Source organism: Notolepis coatsorum (assembly GCF_963971535.1).
Source record: "Notolepis coatsorum genome assembly, chromosome: 14".
Lineage (NCBI taxonomy): Eukaryota > Metazoa > Chordata > Actinopteri > Aulopiformes > Paralepididae > Notolepis > Notolepis coatsorum.
In genome coordinates this window covers 112264289-112280255 of record NC_140178.1, presented here as the reverse complement: position 1 = coordinate 112280255, position 15967 = coordinate 112264289, and the positions used below count along the sequence as shown (strand labels likewise).

Here is a 15967-nt window from a genome sequence, read left to right as displayed (position 1 = left end):
CCGAAATAGAAACAACCTGTAACCTAACGCGTGTTGTTGTGATGATGTCATCAAAATGCGGATTCAGTCATTACATGATGCGCACTGTGAGCTCTTCAGTCCTGAGTCCTGCGTGATACTCCTCTTGGGACTCGGGAGTCACGCTGTTTCTATGTAAACTCCGCCCGCAACGAGTCCAATAAATGCCTCTTTAACATGCTTTATCCTTATTTACTATATGCCCGTCGCGGTTAATCACTGAGTGATCTAATATGCATATTATTCAGAGCGAGAGGGGGAGGGATTGTGTTTCTCACATTGACGCTGTCTGTCGCGCGTCTACTGTGCCAAAGTCAAGAGAGCACGTTACTCCGTTCATCTGGGGACTAGAAAGGTGCGCTCAGTAGAGCACAGATGTCCGCCTCTCTCTCTCTTTCTTTCTCAGCTCAATACACACAATTGTTAAGGGGATGCAGACCAGAGAAAGACTTTCGTCTTGTTTACATCAGGGTCCCCCATTTTCAATTAATCAGGACATATATGCCATACATCAGGGGTTCTCAACCTTTCTGCTGCCAAGGCACCCCTGTGTTCAATAAAATATTCCAGGGCACCCCTACATACGATAAAGACTTTCCCGGTCCTGTCTTTTTTGCTACAATGATGATACAATGACTCTTTATTTGCCGTGCTGTCGTTGAGATGTTTTGTTGTTTGTTTGTCTTTGTTGCTTGTTGGTGAATCTGCAAATATGAATTGCCCCACGCGGGATCAATAAAGTTGTCTGAATCTGATGACAAAAGTTTTTTTTTTAAATACAGAAAAGGATCACTAAAGTGCTATCTGTTGCAGCTGCACTGTTCTCCATAAAAATAGCATATTTGGATAAGTTTGACAATTTCTCAAAAACAGAAAATCATGTATTTTTTTTAAATACAGAAAAGGATCACCAAGTTACCATTTCTCAACAAATATAAATAAATACAGAAAATAAGCACTTGTTCACTCAGTGGACATTTCTAGCTCAATGCGAGGTCTGTTGCTGCTGCTGGCTAATAATACGGTCAATACGTGGGGAGATCTTTGACAAGGCAACACGCATGTCATCATCAAGGCTCAACTTGGCCCTATATTTTGTTTTCAGAGCTGTCATGGATGAAAAGCCAGCTTCACACAGATATGTGGTGCTGGTATCAACACCTTAACTGCAGCATCATGAGATACTTGGTACTCAGCACCACACTCTGAAACTAGCTCTCCAGGTGGTATCAGATGAGATTTCAATGAGTTCTTCCAAGAGTTTGGATGGAGATGTGTCAGGAAAGCTTTGTCTCAATGTTGTCTGTACAGTTTTTTTTTTTATCCAGAGTAACTTGGTGATCCTTTTCTGTGTTTTATTAAATAATGATTTTCAGATTTTTAGAAATGGTCAAACTTATCCAAATATGGTATTTTCATGGAAAACAGTGCAGCTGCAACAGATAGCACTTTAGGGATAATTTTCTGTAATCCAAAAAGAATTTGGATTCACTATAAAGTGCCTGTTCACTATAAAGTGCCACATTTTGATATATTGAACTTTAAACTTTAAGTAAATTTTTTGGAACACGCAACCTAAAACACCTTCCTCTCCCAAACCGTTCCTGCAATTGTTTTATGTTGCATGATGATCATGGATACATTTATTATGTATTGTATTTTTTATGTTTAAATATCAACATAATCTGTCTGTCCACCCTCAGTACATTTACTATCAATATAATATAGTAGTCTGACTTCATCATCTTTTCAAACGCACACACATAGAGGGAGCCCCCCCCCCCCCTCCTTCCCAGTCCCCACCCTGCTGTTCTCTGTCGCTCTGAACAGGGCTTTTAGCTTGTTGTTAGCTTATGGTAACGGGACATTAATTCCGGTCTTAAACACAACGTGGTCATAAAGGAATGGCAAGGATTGCAAAGCATGTTATATGCATTTGACCCGTTGCGGAATAAAACAGCAGGGATTTGTTTTGGGTCGCAAAAACACTACCCTTGCTGTGTTTCAATGTCCGCGTTCCAGATCCAGACGCTACCGACTGCTGCTGAGCTGAGAGACGCTAAGCTCACTGCTCAGCCTGCTGTGTTGAGATGCATCCTATTGGCTGTGTGCTGGAGCGGATATGAGTCACGACACCACAGAGTTTCAAAATAAGAGTATCATAATGACCTTAATGTTGCTAGCTTTCGGAGCCTAGTTATTATAGCTGGAGCTGCGCGTGGGCATAAATGAGACCCGCTATAGGATTTTCAAAATAAGACCGTTGTCATTCTATATTTTTAAAGAACATTGCCAGGCATCTCGCGGAACCCCTGACAGCTCTCCGCGGAACCCGTGTGCCGCGGAACCCCTGCCATACATGACATACAGATAGACAGTACTGCTACATCTATACATTTATGACATACCAGATTTGCAAATATAGTACTGTTTGTGATACAAAAAGACCCATAATAGTGATTATTTATTTTTTAAGTTAAGTTTTGCCATAATCATATATTTTTCCATAATCAGGTAGCTGAACAACATTGGTAAAAAAATTCTATTCTATGAATCATTTTCGGCCTTTCGGCATTCGGTTTTCGGCCAACTGTTTCCTATTTTCGGTATCGGTTTCGGCCAAGAATTTCCCATTCGGTGCATCCCTAACAAAGCATTTACTGACGATCACGGAATTATAAACGACCCTGTTATGGTTTGTAACCGACCCCAATCGCACAACACAAGACAGGTATGAGAGTAAGCCAAAACAGGGCAAATATTTATTATAGAACAAAAAGCGGCACAGTCCCTTTTAGGGATGGGAATTGATAGGATTTTATCGATACGATTCCATTATCGATTCTGCTTATCGATTCGATTCTTTATCGATTCCCTTATCGATACCTGATCAATTTATAATTTAAATAGATAAATTGGAAATGCAACAGAACTAAGCTGGTTAGAATAACAACATGCAACTTGACATTTCTGATTGTCATTTATTGTTGAGCCCCCATGTCAGGGGCGACAGTGGCTCGGGAGGTAGAGCAGTCGTCTGGCAATCCGGAGGTTCCCGGTTCGATTCCCACTCCTCCCGGGCAGCGTGTCGATGTGTCCTTGAGCAAGACACTTAACCCCTAACTGCTCCCGATGAGCAGGTTGGCACATTGCCTGGTTGCCTCCGCCGTCGTTGTGTGAATGTGTGAGTGATTGGGTAAAATGTAAGGAACAAATTGTAAAGCGCTTTGGATAAAAGCGCTATATAAAAAAGCAGCCATTTACCATGTCAGAAAAATACAAAAACTGTAAAAAATAAAACATTAACTATAGCCTACACTTAAATAAAATAATGTATTTGAGATTCTCTTAAAATGTATTTATTTTTTTATTCTTAAACTAATTTAATCTATTGAATAACAGGTCGTTATTCCTCTGACTTCTGTCTCACACACACACACACAGAGCTCCCTCCCCGGGCCCCTGTCCTGTAAGGTATTGGCTTGTGTTGCTACACGGACACATTTGTATGTTGCACCACGGAACTTCCTGTTCCTGTCTTACAGATTACAGACTTGTAAACAAACACTCCCGTCTCTTATTATATGTGAACTAAAGAGTACAAGGTTTACACAACAGCCCCCACCCGCTGTTTTATTGTATTTGTACCTGTACTATCCGCTGTCAGCTGTTTATCTCTCTCTGAGAGCTTGATTAAATAGCGTTAACTCACGTTTGCTCCGCGGCAAATTTTAGCTCACCCTCAACTAAATCAATGACTAGGTTCTAAAGCATTCAAGTAGTTTTCACTGCACATAGAAGTAGCCAAACAGCGGGAGCATTTCGGGAGCATATTACCAAAACCCAGGCAATTTCGAGCCCTTAATGAATCAAATAGAGTCTGCCATGGCCACACATCTAACGTCATTGCGCAACTGTAGGAAAAACCTGGCAGCGATAATGGAATCGAAAGTCACGGGAGCCACACGGTTCCAGGCATCGGCCAATTAGGAACCGGTTTTCGATTCCCATCCCTAGTCCCTTTAAGGGAAAACACAAAAACACTAGAGTCAAGGAATTATGGAAAATGCGGCACTGTGCCTTTAAGAGGCGAACAGGCTAAGGGCCAGGGCTAAGGACCAGGGCTAAGTGTCAGGGCCAGGACCAGGGGCACTAAAGAGGGGGACAGGGACAGAGGCCCGGAGAGGCGGGCTGGAGACAGGGACAGAGAACAGGGTTAAGGCCTTGGACAGGGCGAGGGCCAGAGCTGCTTACAGGGATGAGGACAGGGTTCCGACGGCGGAGGCCTGGCACGGGGACAGGGGCCCGACGGCGGAGGCCTGGCACGGGAACAGGGGCCCGACGGCGGAGGCCTGTCACAGGGACAGGGGCCCGACGGCGGAGCCCTGGTACGGAGACAGGGGCCCGACAGCGGAGGCCGGGGGGAAGAGGCGCCATCCTCCCGTGGAAATAGGGAGCGATGACGCGCCGGCTTGACGTCTGGAGTGGGAACACTGGAAAACCTCCCGTAGAGAATTAGAGAGCGAAGACGGTGTCCCACTCCAGGCACGGAGATCCTCTTCCTCCTCCTCCTCAGGTGCTGCAGACGGGCAGCGCAGAACAAAGGGGTCCCAGGGGACCGGGGCGAAGAGACGCATCCTCCCGTGGAAATAGGGAGCGATGCGCGCCGGCTTGACGTCTGGAGTGGGAACACCACTCCAGGCCTGGCACGGAGATCCTCCTCAGATGCTGCAGACGGGCAGCGCAGAACACAGGGGTCCCAGGGGACCGGGGCGAAGAGACGCATCCTACCGTGGAAATAGGGAGCGATGCGCGCCGGCTTGACGTCTGGAGTGGGAACACTGGAAAACCTCCCGTAGAGAATTAGAGAGCGAAGACGGTGTCCCACTCCAGGCAAACGGCGACAGGTGGTGATGGCTGGCACGTCGTCTCACGCCGGAGACGCGGCAGGAGATGGTAACGTACAGGATGGTAACCGTACAGAACTCCATGAACACAGAGTGAACATAGATACAGAACGACCCGACCAGGACTGGAAGGGAGGTCCAGGTATTTAAAGCCCTCTGGGGCGCTAATCATAAACTATGACAGCTGCGAAAGGTAGTCCAAGGGTGGGGGCTGGTGAAGAGTAGAGGAGAGTAAATCATCGCAAGGGTGGGGGCTGGTGAAGAGTAGAGGAGAGTAGACAGGGAAAACACAGGAAAAAGGTCCAGGGACAGGCGAATCCTCAGACCCCCCCCCTTTCATCCGCGCATGATGACGCATAACGTATAGGATCATATACAGTTGAATTTTTTAATATAGCGTGTATCGGGAATAAACGGCAATTGATAATCTATATATGCGTTTATGCCTATAACTCACGTTCTATGAATTACTGCAGAAAACGATAAAAACACTTAAATTCTAGAAGGTATTTTTGTATGAATGAAAAAGTATAACGTTCCTACATCCTGAACAATAGATAATCAATGTTGAATGGGCAATAGTAATGTCAATTTAGCAATACAATTTAAAAAGTTATAGCCCTGCAAAGAAGGTGAACATCTCCATAGGCTTAGAGTGGTGGCAGTGAGGCTACATTGATGGATATAACCGTGGCAGGGAATGTGTTAAGACTCACATAACGTTAGCTAGCTATCTCCGGGGTTCCCTCGTATTGTTGTTTTGATTCGAACGTGGCCGCGAGGCGTGTATATTTTCCCCAACGCAGTTTCACCGAGGCGATGTAGTCACGTTTAGCTTTGATTGGTCAATCGGTGGAAACGTTCTGGACTGGCCCGCCACCAGAGTGGCAAATTTGAAGACGCTAGACTACTTCGCTGTCAAACGGCCCTGTGTTAAGGTGTGGGAACCCCTTTATTAAGCTTGAATCTTATTGGCTAATAATTGGTTCTGGAGTCCATAACCAAAAAGACACCTCCCCCCTCCCCTCTGCTCTCTATTCTGCCTGAGCTGCAGTGACTGAAGCTGCAGTGAGCACAGAGTGACTGCCAGCCTGCCTCAGTGAGTCTGACAGTGTTAGAGTGAGAAGGAGAAGAGGGATTAAAAAAAAGAAAAAAACATTATAACACAGAGATGAAAAAGAATGATTTTTTATTATTATTGTAAACTATATATAAAAAATTAATATTATTTAAATTTTATACTGTTCATATTTTTCTGGGGAAGCATGGCTTCCCTTGGCTTCCAGGAAGATTCGCCACTGGTACCAAGAGGTAATTAACATGTCATTTTAGCAACAGGTAACTTCATATAGGCCTAGAGATTTCTACAATGGCATGCAAATGTCTTGATCCTGATTGGCTGAAACCTGTCGAGCAACTAGAGTCTAAACAGTCCACCCTCGAGTCTAACCCTCCCACAACCGCATTTCTTTAATTACCCTATTTTATAGCAATAAGGTTGGGTGGCTTGGGCCATTGTAGAAAAGCATTAGACCACTTAAAGTCGTGGGTTAGAATCTTTAGATCACGCCTAGAGGGGTCTCTAACAACCACCCCTAGGCGTGATCTAAAGAGTCTAACCCACTCCTCCTCGTGATCTAATGCTTAAGCAGCCTACGTAGGTAGGTTTAGCAATAGGTAACCACATAACAGATATTTAAAAGGTAATTAACAGGCATGTTCTGCAACATATATCCACTCTTTAACAATGAAAAACTATGAGCTTCAATGTTTTTTTGCCCCACTAGTGTTCAAAGCCACCGACAAGCTCAGGTTGTGTTGCTTCCCAGGTCGCCCAGCTGGAACTCGCCTTCTTGAGCCGGCTGGCAACTTCCTGCGCGCCACTGCAGTTGGCTGGCAGCCAATGATCGACAGGCTCCCGGACTTGCCGTATGTGTGGAGGGCTGACAACATTGCGGAAGGGTTTCTCTTCAGCAGCAGATACTGTTTTGACATGGCCTTGAATCCAGCAGTGAAGAGGGGGTCCCGGCTGCGTCGCCTCATATCTGAGATCACCTCCGCGAGATCAGAGTCGTCATCATCTGAATGTGCGACAATAAGAAGGGAATAGGTTTATTTTGAATGTGTATGCTGGTATTGTACATGCAGTATAGTATAGGTAATAATTACCATTATGCACATTGCTCTCTGCTGAACCAAGGAGACTCTGATCCGCGAGATCAGAGTCGTCATCATCTGAATGTGTGGCAATAAGAAGGGAATAGGTATATTTTGAATGTGTATGCTGGTATTGTACATGCAGTATAGGTAATAATTACCATTATGCACATTGCTCTCTGCTGAACCAAGGAGAACTAGAATGGTCTGTCTGTATGGTAGTCACAGGGTTTGAACAACTTCAAGGATGTACATCCTTCATATTATTATATCCTATTTAACACTTGTGGCTGGAGTAGGGAATCCTACATAGTTAAACTAGTGTGTGTGTGTGTGTGTGTGTGCAGTTGCGTTGCGCAATATTTCGGGGCTCCCCCGCAGGTCGGACCATGGGGCCCCGCCCACTCCCCTAAATCAATAATAAAGTGACATGGGATAGACATCGCGGCCACAGCTTTTTTTTTTTATTTTAATTTTTTCAGGCATCATTCATTGACAAATACAAGTGGCTTTGTATTTGTTGTAACATGAAGGTATTGTAGAACGTTATAGCCATATCATAATTTGAGTTCACACAACGGAACGGTTCACATAACATAATTCTGTATAAAAGAAAAGTAGTCTACAAAAAAATAAAAAACACATCCTATAGGCTACATAGTAGAGGATGCAGTCAGGAGCTGCTTTCTATTGTAGTAGGCCTATTATTTTATACGAGCACGTCTCCTGGCATTCTTCTGCGCAAAGTCCAACACTCTTTAAATCTAGTGTCGGCTCTCAATACTAGAAACATTAATAATAATAATAATAATAATAATAATAATAATAATAATAATAATAATAGCTTCATTTTATATAGCGCCTTTCAAAAGACCCAAGGTCGCTTTACATAGGGGGGAAAATAACTAAAGTAAGAGAGAGTTGGGGTTTTGGACCGAGGTCCTAACCAGAATAACTGATGTTAGTACACTAACACTGGCCTCTCGAAACTCTGCTTTCCGGAGTCAGTGAGAGAAAATAGGTGATATAGATAATGGTAATTTCTTATCTATAGAACTTATGGCACGTTATGGGCACAATTTAAACCATGTACTAAAAAATTTACGGATTAGATTCCAATTCCAATGTAACCTGTAGCCTACTCGTACTGGTTATGGCAAATAAAACGTTCTATTATTCTAACCTGTCTGGACGGCTGTAGCGTGGCTGGGGGCCTGGCTGGGCTGTGTGTCTGCTGTCTGCCTGGACTCGGGGCTGACCGGGGGGTTGCTAGTGGTGGCGGGGCTGGGTGAAGAGCTTACTGCCGATGCATCTTCAGTAACGTCTGTAAAAGATCCAGAGATAGAGATTGAGAACTACTCAATAATCAGGAATGATAGGAACAAACATGGAGGTGGCGTCTGTATGTACATACACATTACACAAAGACACCAAATTCATCAACAGAAATGACCTGAATCATGAATCAATTGAAACTGTATGGGTGGAAATCCTATTCGAAAGGGCGAAATCCCTACTGGTTGGCTCAATCTACAGACCGCCAGATCATAGTGGCTTTTATGACACACTTGACGGGTGTTTAGCTGGAGTTGAGGATGTAGACAAAATTCTTATTGGAGACTGGAACACGGATATGCAACGAAAAGATGCACCCGTCTTCAAGTCATTCAGTAGGTTTTGTGATCTGCACGGCCTCAGCCAGCTAATCACCCAACCCACACGTGTATGTGAATCAACTCAAGACTACCATTGACCTCATTCTGACCTCAGACAAGTCCAAGATCTCCAATAAAGGGGTTATAGCATGCGGGTTAAGTGATCATTATATGATATTCTGTACCTGCAAAAATCTAAAACAAAAGGCTGGCTGCCACAAAACAGTCACATCTAGAGACCTCAAAACCTACTCTAGCGAGGCCTTTAACCTTGAACTGGACAGTCTGGACTGGTCAGATGAACTCAATGGTACACTGGTTGAAGAAACATGGCTTGGTTTCAAAACAAAATGTTCAACAATACTAAACGACATGGCCCCCCCTAAGAACCACCAGGGTAAAAAAATCACGCCGAGCCAGGGATGCACTCCGAAATACTGGCCGCTATGAAAACCAGAGACAAAAAATGCTCTGAGTTTCGTAAAAGTCAGTCAAAGCTTACCAAAAGCACGAGCAGTGAACTCCAAGCCCACGTGACTGAACTCAAACTGGAAAGAAACATGCTGGATGTAGCCAATTACTTAAACATTTTCTTCACAAACATAGCCACAACACTGGTAAACAAACTACCCTCCCACTCAGGGCTTCATGGGGTAGAACACATAGTAGCTTACTACAAAAACCTAGGGGTCCGCAAGGACGACTTCAAGCTGGAAATGGTAACAACAGATGAGGTACTCAAAAAAACTGAGCGCCCTCCAACCTAACAAGGCCACTGGCCATGACAACATCCCCTCCAAATTCCTCAGAGATTCAGCAGCCGCCATCACCCCAGTCATCACACATAATAAACCTCTCCATAAAACAGGGACACGTCCCCAAGGACTTCAAAATTGCGAGGGTGACCCCTCTGCACAAAAAGGGCAGCAAATTAGACCCAGGCAACTACCGCCCTGTTTCTATTCTCACCTCCATCTCGAAAGTCATGGAAAAAATTGTCTACAAACAGGGCGAAAAGTACCTAGCGTAAAAAAATCTAATTTACGAATTCCAATCTGGCTTCAGAACATCCCACTCCACTGACACATGCCTTCTCTATTTGAACAACCACATCAAACAAGAGGTGGACGCGGGCAAATACTGCGGCATGGTCATGCTGGACCTACAAAAGGCCTTCGACACTGTCAATCACTCCATTCTGATTGACAAGCTAAAAGCAATTGGTTTTTTTTATTTTTTATTTATTGATCTTTCCCCCCCCCCATTTTCCTCCGATTTTCTCCCATCCCAATGTTAGTCGTATGCCAATTCCCAATCCCCTTCCTGGTCGCTGCGCACTTACCCCCCACAGTCAGATCATCTGGGAGAGTGGAGGCTATCACGTGCTTCCTCCGACACACGTCCAGCCAATCAACCGCTTCTTTTCACCTGGCAGCGCGGATCCTCCCTGAGAGGGCGTAGCGTGTGGAAGGATCACACTATCCCACTCAGGTCCTATCCGCGCTTAGCAGGCGCCCCGACCGAACTGTAGGAGTCGCTGTTTACAACGACCCGGACCCACCCCGCCAGCTTCTCCCACCCTCTAATACAGCCAATTGTATTAGTGTGAACGGCCAGCCAAGCTGGTGACAACCCCGGAGCTGTGAGCTGGATTCGAACAGGCGAATCCAGCTCACAGCTCCGGGGTTGGTGACAAAAGCAATTGGTTTTGATAGTCTATCAGTGAGCTGGATGCAATCCTACCTTGAGGGGAAGGAACAGATGGTGGAGGTAAACGGTACCCTATCCCCCCCTCACAGTGAGCTGTGGCGTTCCACAAGGAAGCATACTAGGACTGCTACTGTTCCTAATTTATGCAAATGACATGTTGTCAGCTTGTGACTGCAACTTGTTCCTGTTTGCGGACGACTCAGCCCTGCTGGTCTCTGACAAGAACAAGTTACAGGTTGAAAAAACCCTCAGCTCGGAACTAGGCAAAATCTGCATATGGCTCGCTGATAACAAACTATCATTACACATGGGCAAAACAGAGTCCATTCTCTTCGGTTCAAATAACAAACTCAGCAAGACCGACGGCTTCTCAGTTACAGTGGGTGACAATATTGTCACAAGGAAAGAAGATATTACCTACCTGGGTTCCATCCTAGAGGCTAATCTCTCCTGTGACAAATTGGCATCCAATGTAATAAAAAAAGTCAACCAACAAACTCGATTCTTGTACCGGATCTCCTCTCTGGTAAACAAGAATACCCTGAAGACTCTGGCAGGAGCACTCATTCAAGGGTACTACGACTATGCTTGCACCTCATGGTACCAAAGCACCTCAAAAGCGCTAAAAACAAAATTACAAACATCTCAAAACAAACTGGTGAGCAGTGTTGGGACAGTGTTGGGACAGTGTTACAGTAACGAAGTAACTTTTTGCCGTAACTAGTACTCTAACGCATAACTTTTTTAATTCAGTAACGCTGTTACCGTTACTAAATGGTTTGTTAGTTCGTTACTGCGTTCTTTTTATGTAGATTCATAGCGAGCGTCCTCCTGACTCCTGTTTGATTTCACCTGTGTTTGTTTTGATTTTACTATAGTCTAGAAAGCGTCTATACTTTCTGTAGCCGCATTTCTGGCGGACGCTCTCCGATTGGCCACTGACTGACGTTCTCTGATCAGAGAGCGTCAGTCAGTGGCCAATCAGAGAGCGTCCGCCAGAAATGCGGCTACGGAAAGTAATAGACGCTACCAGCCGACATACAGCAAATGGACACTTTTTCCAACTACTTGGAGAGATAATATACAACATGGAAACGAGATAAAGAACATGTTTGAGGGACTGCTGGACTAACGTTACATCTCGACCACTGCAGACTTTGGTAAGTGCAATGTGTTCACTGATGTGAATGCAAATGAATGGAAACTCAAGTTGATCAACGGATTTTGACTGTACGAATCTGCCAGGGAATCTCATAATACGGTACTAATCAAACAATATAAATATAGTCCTTTCATGCACAATTGATATCCTAACTATTCTAACGTTGCAATGCTTTGATTGATATCTTAAACAACGTTGCAAGACGGTTATAATGAAACGCTCCGGCGACATCAAGGCTGTTCCTTCAACCTAAGCTGCGATACAATTAGGCACAGCGCATTTCTTATTATGTCGGGACTCTGGACAACATTTGTTTGTGTCAGATTTGTGTTTGTATCTAGAGTCTAGACCACATTGCTTAGCAGAGTTCAGTGATGTGAATGGAAACTGTCAAGTTGATCAACCGATTTTGAGTATCTGTAAGCCGGGCATGGGAGCATTTTTTTTTAAAGTAACTAAATAGTTACTTTTCACAGTAACGCATTACTTTTGGGTGTAAGTAACTAGTAAAGTAACAAAGTTACTTTGAAATGAAGTAACTAGTAAAGTAACTGAGTCACTATTTTTCAGTAACTAGCACAACACTGCTGGTCAGACTACTGCTTGACCTTACTCCTAGAACCCACCTCACCCCTGCCCACTTTGACAACCTAGGATGGCTTAGAGTAGACGACAGAGTACAGCAACTTGCAATGGGCCTGGTCTACAAGATACACTACACGACCAAGGTACCCATGTACATGTCAAAATACTTCCCAAAGGTCAGTGAATACCACGATCACAACACCAGAGGGAGCTCCACAAATCATGTTAAACCCAGATTCGGCTCAAACAAGGGACTAAACACATTTCGCAATTATGCCACATCAATGTGGAACGCCCTACCCAAAGCTGTAAAGGAATGTGAATCACTACCCACTTTCAAAACCACTCTCAAGGAACACCTACGGGAGACTGCAATTCGAAACTGGCCCCTGTAAATGTCCTAACCCAACCCCCTCCAATGTACAGAAACTTACCTAGTATGGTTGTCAATATTCCAATGTACAGTTTTGCTTGTTTGTACAGTGTTCCCCCCCCCCCCCCCCTCCAATGTAAATTACCTAGTATGGTTGTCAATATCCCAATGTACAGTTTTGCTTGTACAGTTGTACAGTGTCCCAACCCCTCCCTACCCAACCCCCCCCACACAACCTCCTCCAATGTACAGATTTCACGTCAAATGTATATACTCCCTTTTCTGGACTATTTTTGTATCACAAACAGTACTGTATTTGCAAATCTGGTATGTCATAAATGTATAGATGTAGCAGTACTGTCTATCTGTATGTCATGTATGTCATATATGTCCTGATGAATTGAAAATGGGGGACCCTGATGTAAACAAGACTAAAGTCTTTCTTTGGTCTGCATCCCCTTAACAATTGTGTGTATTGAGCTGTACTGTATTGTACCCATTCTGCAATCTGTTAATAAAGTTGTCAATCAATCAATCAATCAAGTCAGTCTACCTTTGCTGCCTGCTGGACCAATGATGTTCTTTTTGGTAGCTTTGCCGTCTCCTGTTCGGCTTTCGCTCTTATCTTGTTTTTCTGAGCACCGCTTGGGTATTTGCGCTTCATTTTTACCAGCGCTTCCCGCTTTGTTTTGAACGCTGCCCAGCCTGCCAATGAACATTAGTTATCAGCCGGCTAACCCTATCGCAGGTGAGCAAATAATTATAATGATACACTGTTGTACTACAGCGTACACATGACGGGGTCAGGGTGCCTAGCAACATAGCAGGGAGGGGGGGGGGCCCGCCCTCTGCGCCCTGTTCCCGCGTTACGAAATATACAGTCGGGGCGTGCAGGGGCCTCCCCTACGCCACTGTGTGTGTGTGTGTGTGAGAAAGTGACACAAACAGACAGTTCATAACTAACCGGTTTCTTGCAGCTGTTCCATGAGATCAGAGTCGTCATCATCTGAATGTGTGACAATAAGAAGGGAATAGGTTTATTTTGAATGTGTATGCTGGTATTGTACATGCAGTATAGTATAGGTAATAATTACCATTATGCACATTTCTCTCTGCTGAACCAAGGAGAACTAGAATGGTCTGTCTGTATGGTAGTCACAGGGTTTGAACAACTTCAAGGATGTACATCCTTCATATTATTATATCCTATTTAACACTTGTGGCTGGAGTAGGGAATCCTACATAGTTAAACTAGTGTGTGTGTGTGTGTGTGTGTGTGTGTGTGTGTGTGTGTGTGTGTGTGTGTGTGTGTGTGTGTGTGTGAGAAAGTGACACAGACAGTTCATAACTAACCGGTTTCTTGCAGCTGTTCCATGGGCGTACTGCTTGGTCCAGGGGTGGCTTCTGTTGACACAAAGACATCCACATATCAACAACTACAGTATCTCACATCTTATGGTGTGTGTGTGTGTGTGTGTGTGTGAGAGAGAATGACGGAGACAGACAGTTCATAACTAACCGGCTTGGTGCATCTTTTCCATGGGCGTACTGCTTGGTCCAGGGGGGGTGGCTTCTGTTGACACAAAAGACATCCACATATCAACAACTATAGTATTTCACATCTTATGGTGTGTGTGTGCTTGTGTACGGTTTATTGTGAAAAGAAAGGCATTAGCTTTACCTCCTGATGTTAATTTGAGCATTTCTGCTCTCATCTCCGGACTTGTGGGGAGGAAAGTGCTGGACATATCCACACTGTAAAACTTGACCACTGCTGCCAGGTGTTTACATGGGGCCCCAGTTTGTCCTACCGGGCATGAGCACAGCTCCATCTCCATGTCCACGATGTATGTCCCCTGGGCCTTCACCGACCCCTTCACCTCATACGTGTTGTCCTCAAGCTATACAAATCATAAGTCATACAAGGGACATTATACAATGGCTAAATCTGCACTGGTTACTGCAGTAATCTCTAAAAGTATGCATTTGATATAGTACCTGCTGAACCTGAGATGCAGTGTGGTTGCAATCCTGGGGAAGGAATCTCTTCTTCTGGTACGCCTCCCAGCGTCCGAGGGCAACATCCACAATGCGGGCCTCATAGTAGACATCCAGCCTCGAGGTCAGGAGGTCAAACACTTGGCCTGGATTGAAGGCTTTCGTCTTCTGGAGGATCTTGTCCTTGAGGACCACCCGCATCGCTGCTTCAGCGAAATTGTTGGTGTTAATTCCCCGGGTGAGGAGACCGCAGCTGTCCCGGTAACAGAGTGCCCAACACTCCCTGCGACTGTACAGGCGCTCAATGTACCGCAGGTACTTTTCATACCTGCAATTGATCAAATAAGGAAACAAACAGAGAAAATGCACATACATCGATGTAATGACAGCAGGCTCATAAAGAGGTAGACACATATATGAAGTATGCAAACACAAGCATCCTGACTTTCTTGCACCGAATTTGCAAGACTGCTGTGTGATTGTGGGAATGTCTGTGTACAGCTAAACATAAGCAAACTTGTCTAAGCACTAACCTGACTGCAACAGGGTGCTCTTTCGCCTCCAAGTACAGCCTGTCCACCTCTGCTATCTCCTTGGAGTAGAGCATCTCTTTAACCACAGTGAACAGAGTTGGTCTGTCTCTGCACTCCACCAGACTCTCCTTGCTCCACAGCCATCTCCATACTGCTTGTAGCAGATGAAAGGAGCACAGGAGAGGAGTGGCTAGTGGGAATGCCCTCCCTAAGGCTAACCTCTCTGCCTTGCAGTCATCCGTGATGAATACCTGTGGCCCTGCTGCTCCCCTGCCAGCAAAGGCCCTCTCTCCAATCAAATTCTTCAGCAGCTGTAACCCTTCAAAAATAGTCTCCTCGTCCTCAGACTGGCAGAAGAAGATCCCCAATGGTAGACCTCCGGCAGGGCTGTGTGTCAGCAACAAAAAAACGTGCATGTTCTTCCTATCCATGTTTCCTGAAGAGTCTATGAAGCAGAGTTCGCCACTGTGCTTCAGCTGACAGACCGACAAACACAGACGGACAGACAGACAGACAGACACAGAGGCAGGCATAGTTAGTGTTAGTTATTGTGTTACTTAGTTGCCACCTCAGCACCACTGTGAATGGAACACCATGACAAAATCACAGTATACAGATACAAATAGCCAAAATACCTGGTGGTGCACTTTTTTCATCAGGGGAGAGCACACCGCAATTAATGGGGCTCCCTGAGAAGAGGTTCCCATTACGGCACAGCTGTCCTGGCACTTCTCGTTGTAGGTTTCCACCTGTTGACCGAGGGCTTCCACCATACTTGGGCCACTCTGGACGCCAGATTGGTCCTTGGACACCCTTTTGAATAATCTGGCATAGAACACTAATTTAGTTGGTGGAATTGTAACTGCATA

The 15967-nt window shown here is 44.9% G+C and overlaps 1 protein-coding gene across 2 annotated transcripts; it reads right to left on the bottom strand.

The window, feature by feature from the left end:
* Positions 1–6266: 6266 nt before the first annotated feature.
* LOC311241117 (uncharacterized protein) lies at positions 6267–14822 on the bottom strand. Of its 2 annotated transcripts, XM_084329818.1 has the most exons (7): positions 14566–14822; positions 14249–14468; positions 14087–14140; positions 13921–13971; positions 13532–13573; positions 8266–8406; positions 6267–7006 (listed from the first exon to the last, which is right to left on the bottom strand). In XM_084329818.1, the coding sequence occupies exons 1-7, from the start codon at positions 14764–14766 to the stop codon at positions 6690–6692; spliced, it is 1026 nt and encodes a 341-aa protein (XP_084185944.1). In that variant the 5' UTR covers positions 14767–14822; the 3' UTR covers positions 6267–6689. The 2 variants fall into 2 exon arrangements, with proteins under 2 accessions (XP_084185944.1, XP_084185945.1); XM_084329819.1 differs by lacking the exon at positions 13532–13573.
* Between the last annotated feature and the right edge of the window lie 1145 nt (positions 14823–15967).

What these genes read in the sequence shown, in the direction of transcription:
- LOC311241117 (XM_084329818.1), bottom strand. Translation starts at nt 14,766, where the DNA reads ATGCGGGTGGTCCTCAAGGACAAGATCCTCCAGAAGACGAAAGCCTTC. An exon ending in CTGCATCTCAGGTTCAGCAG is followed by an intron (nt 14,469 to 14,565) that starts GTACTATATCAA and finishes TGATTTGTATAG; the next exon opens with CTTGAGGACAACACGTATGA. An exon ending in GGAACAGCTGCAAGAAACCG is followed by an intron (nt 13,574 to 13,920) that starts GTTAGTTATGAA and finishes TCACACATTCAG; the next exon opens with ATGATGACGACTCTGATCTC.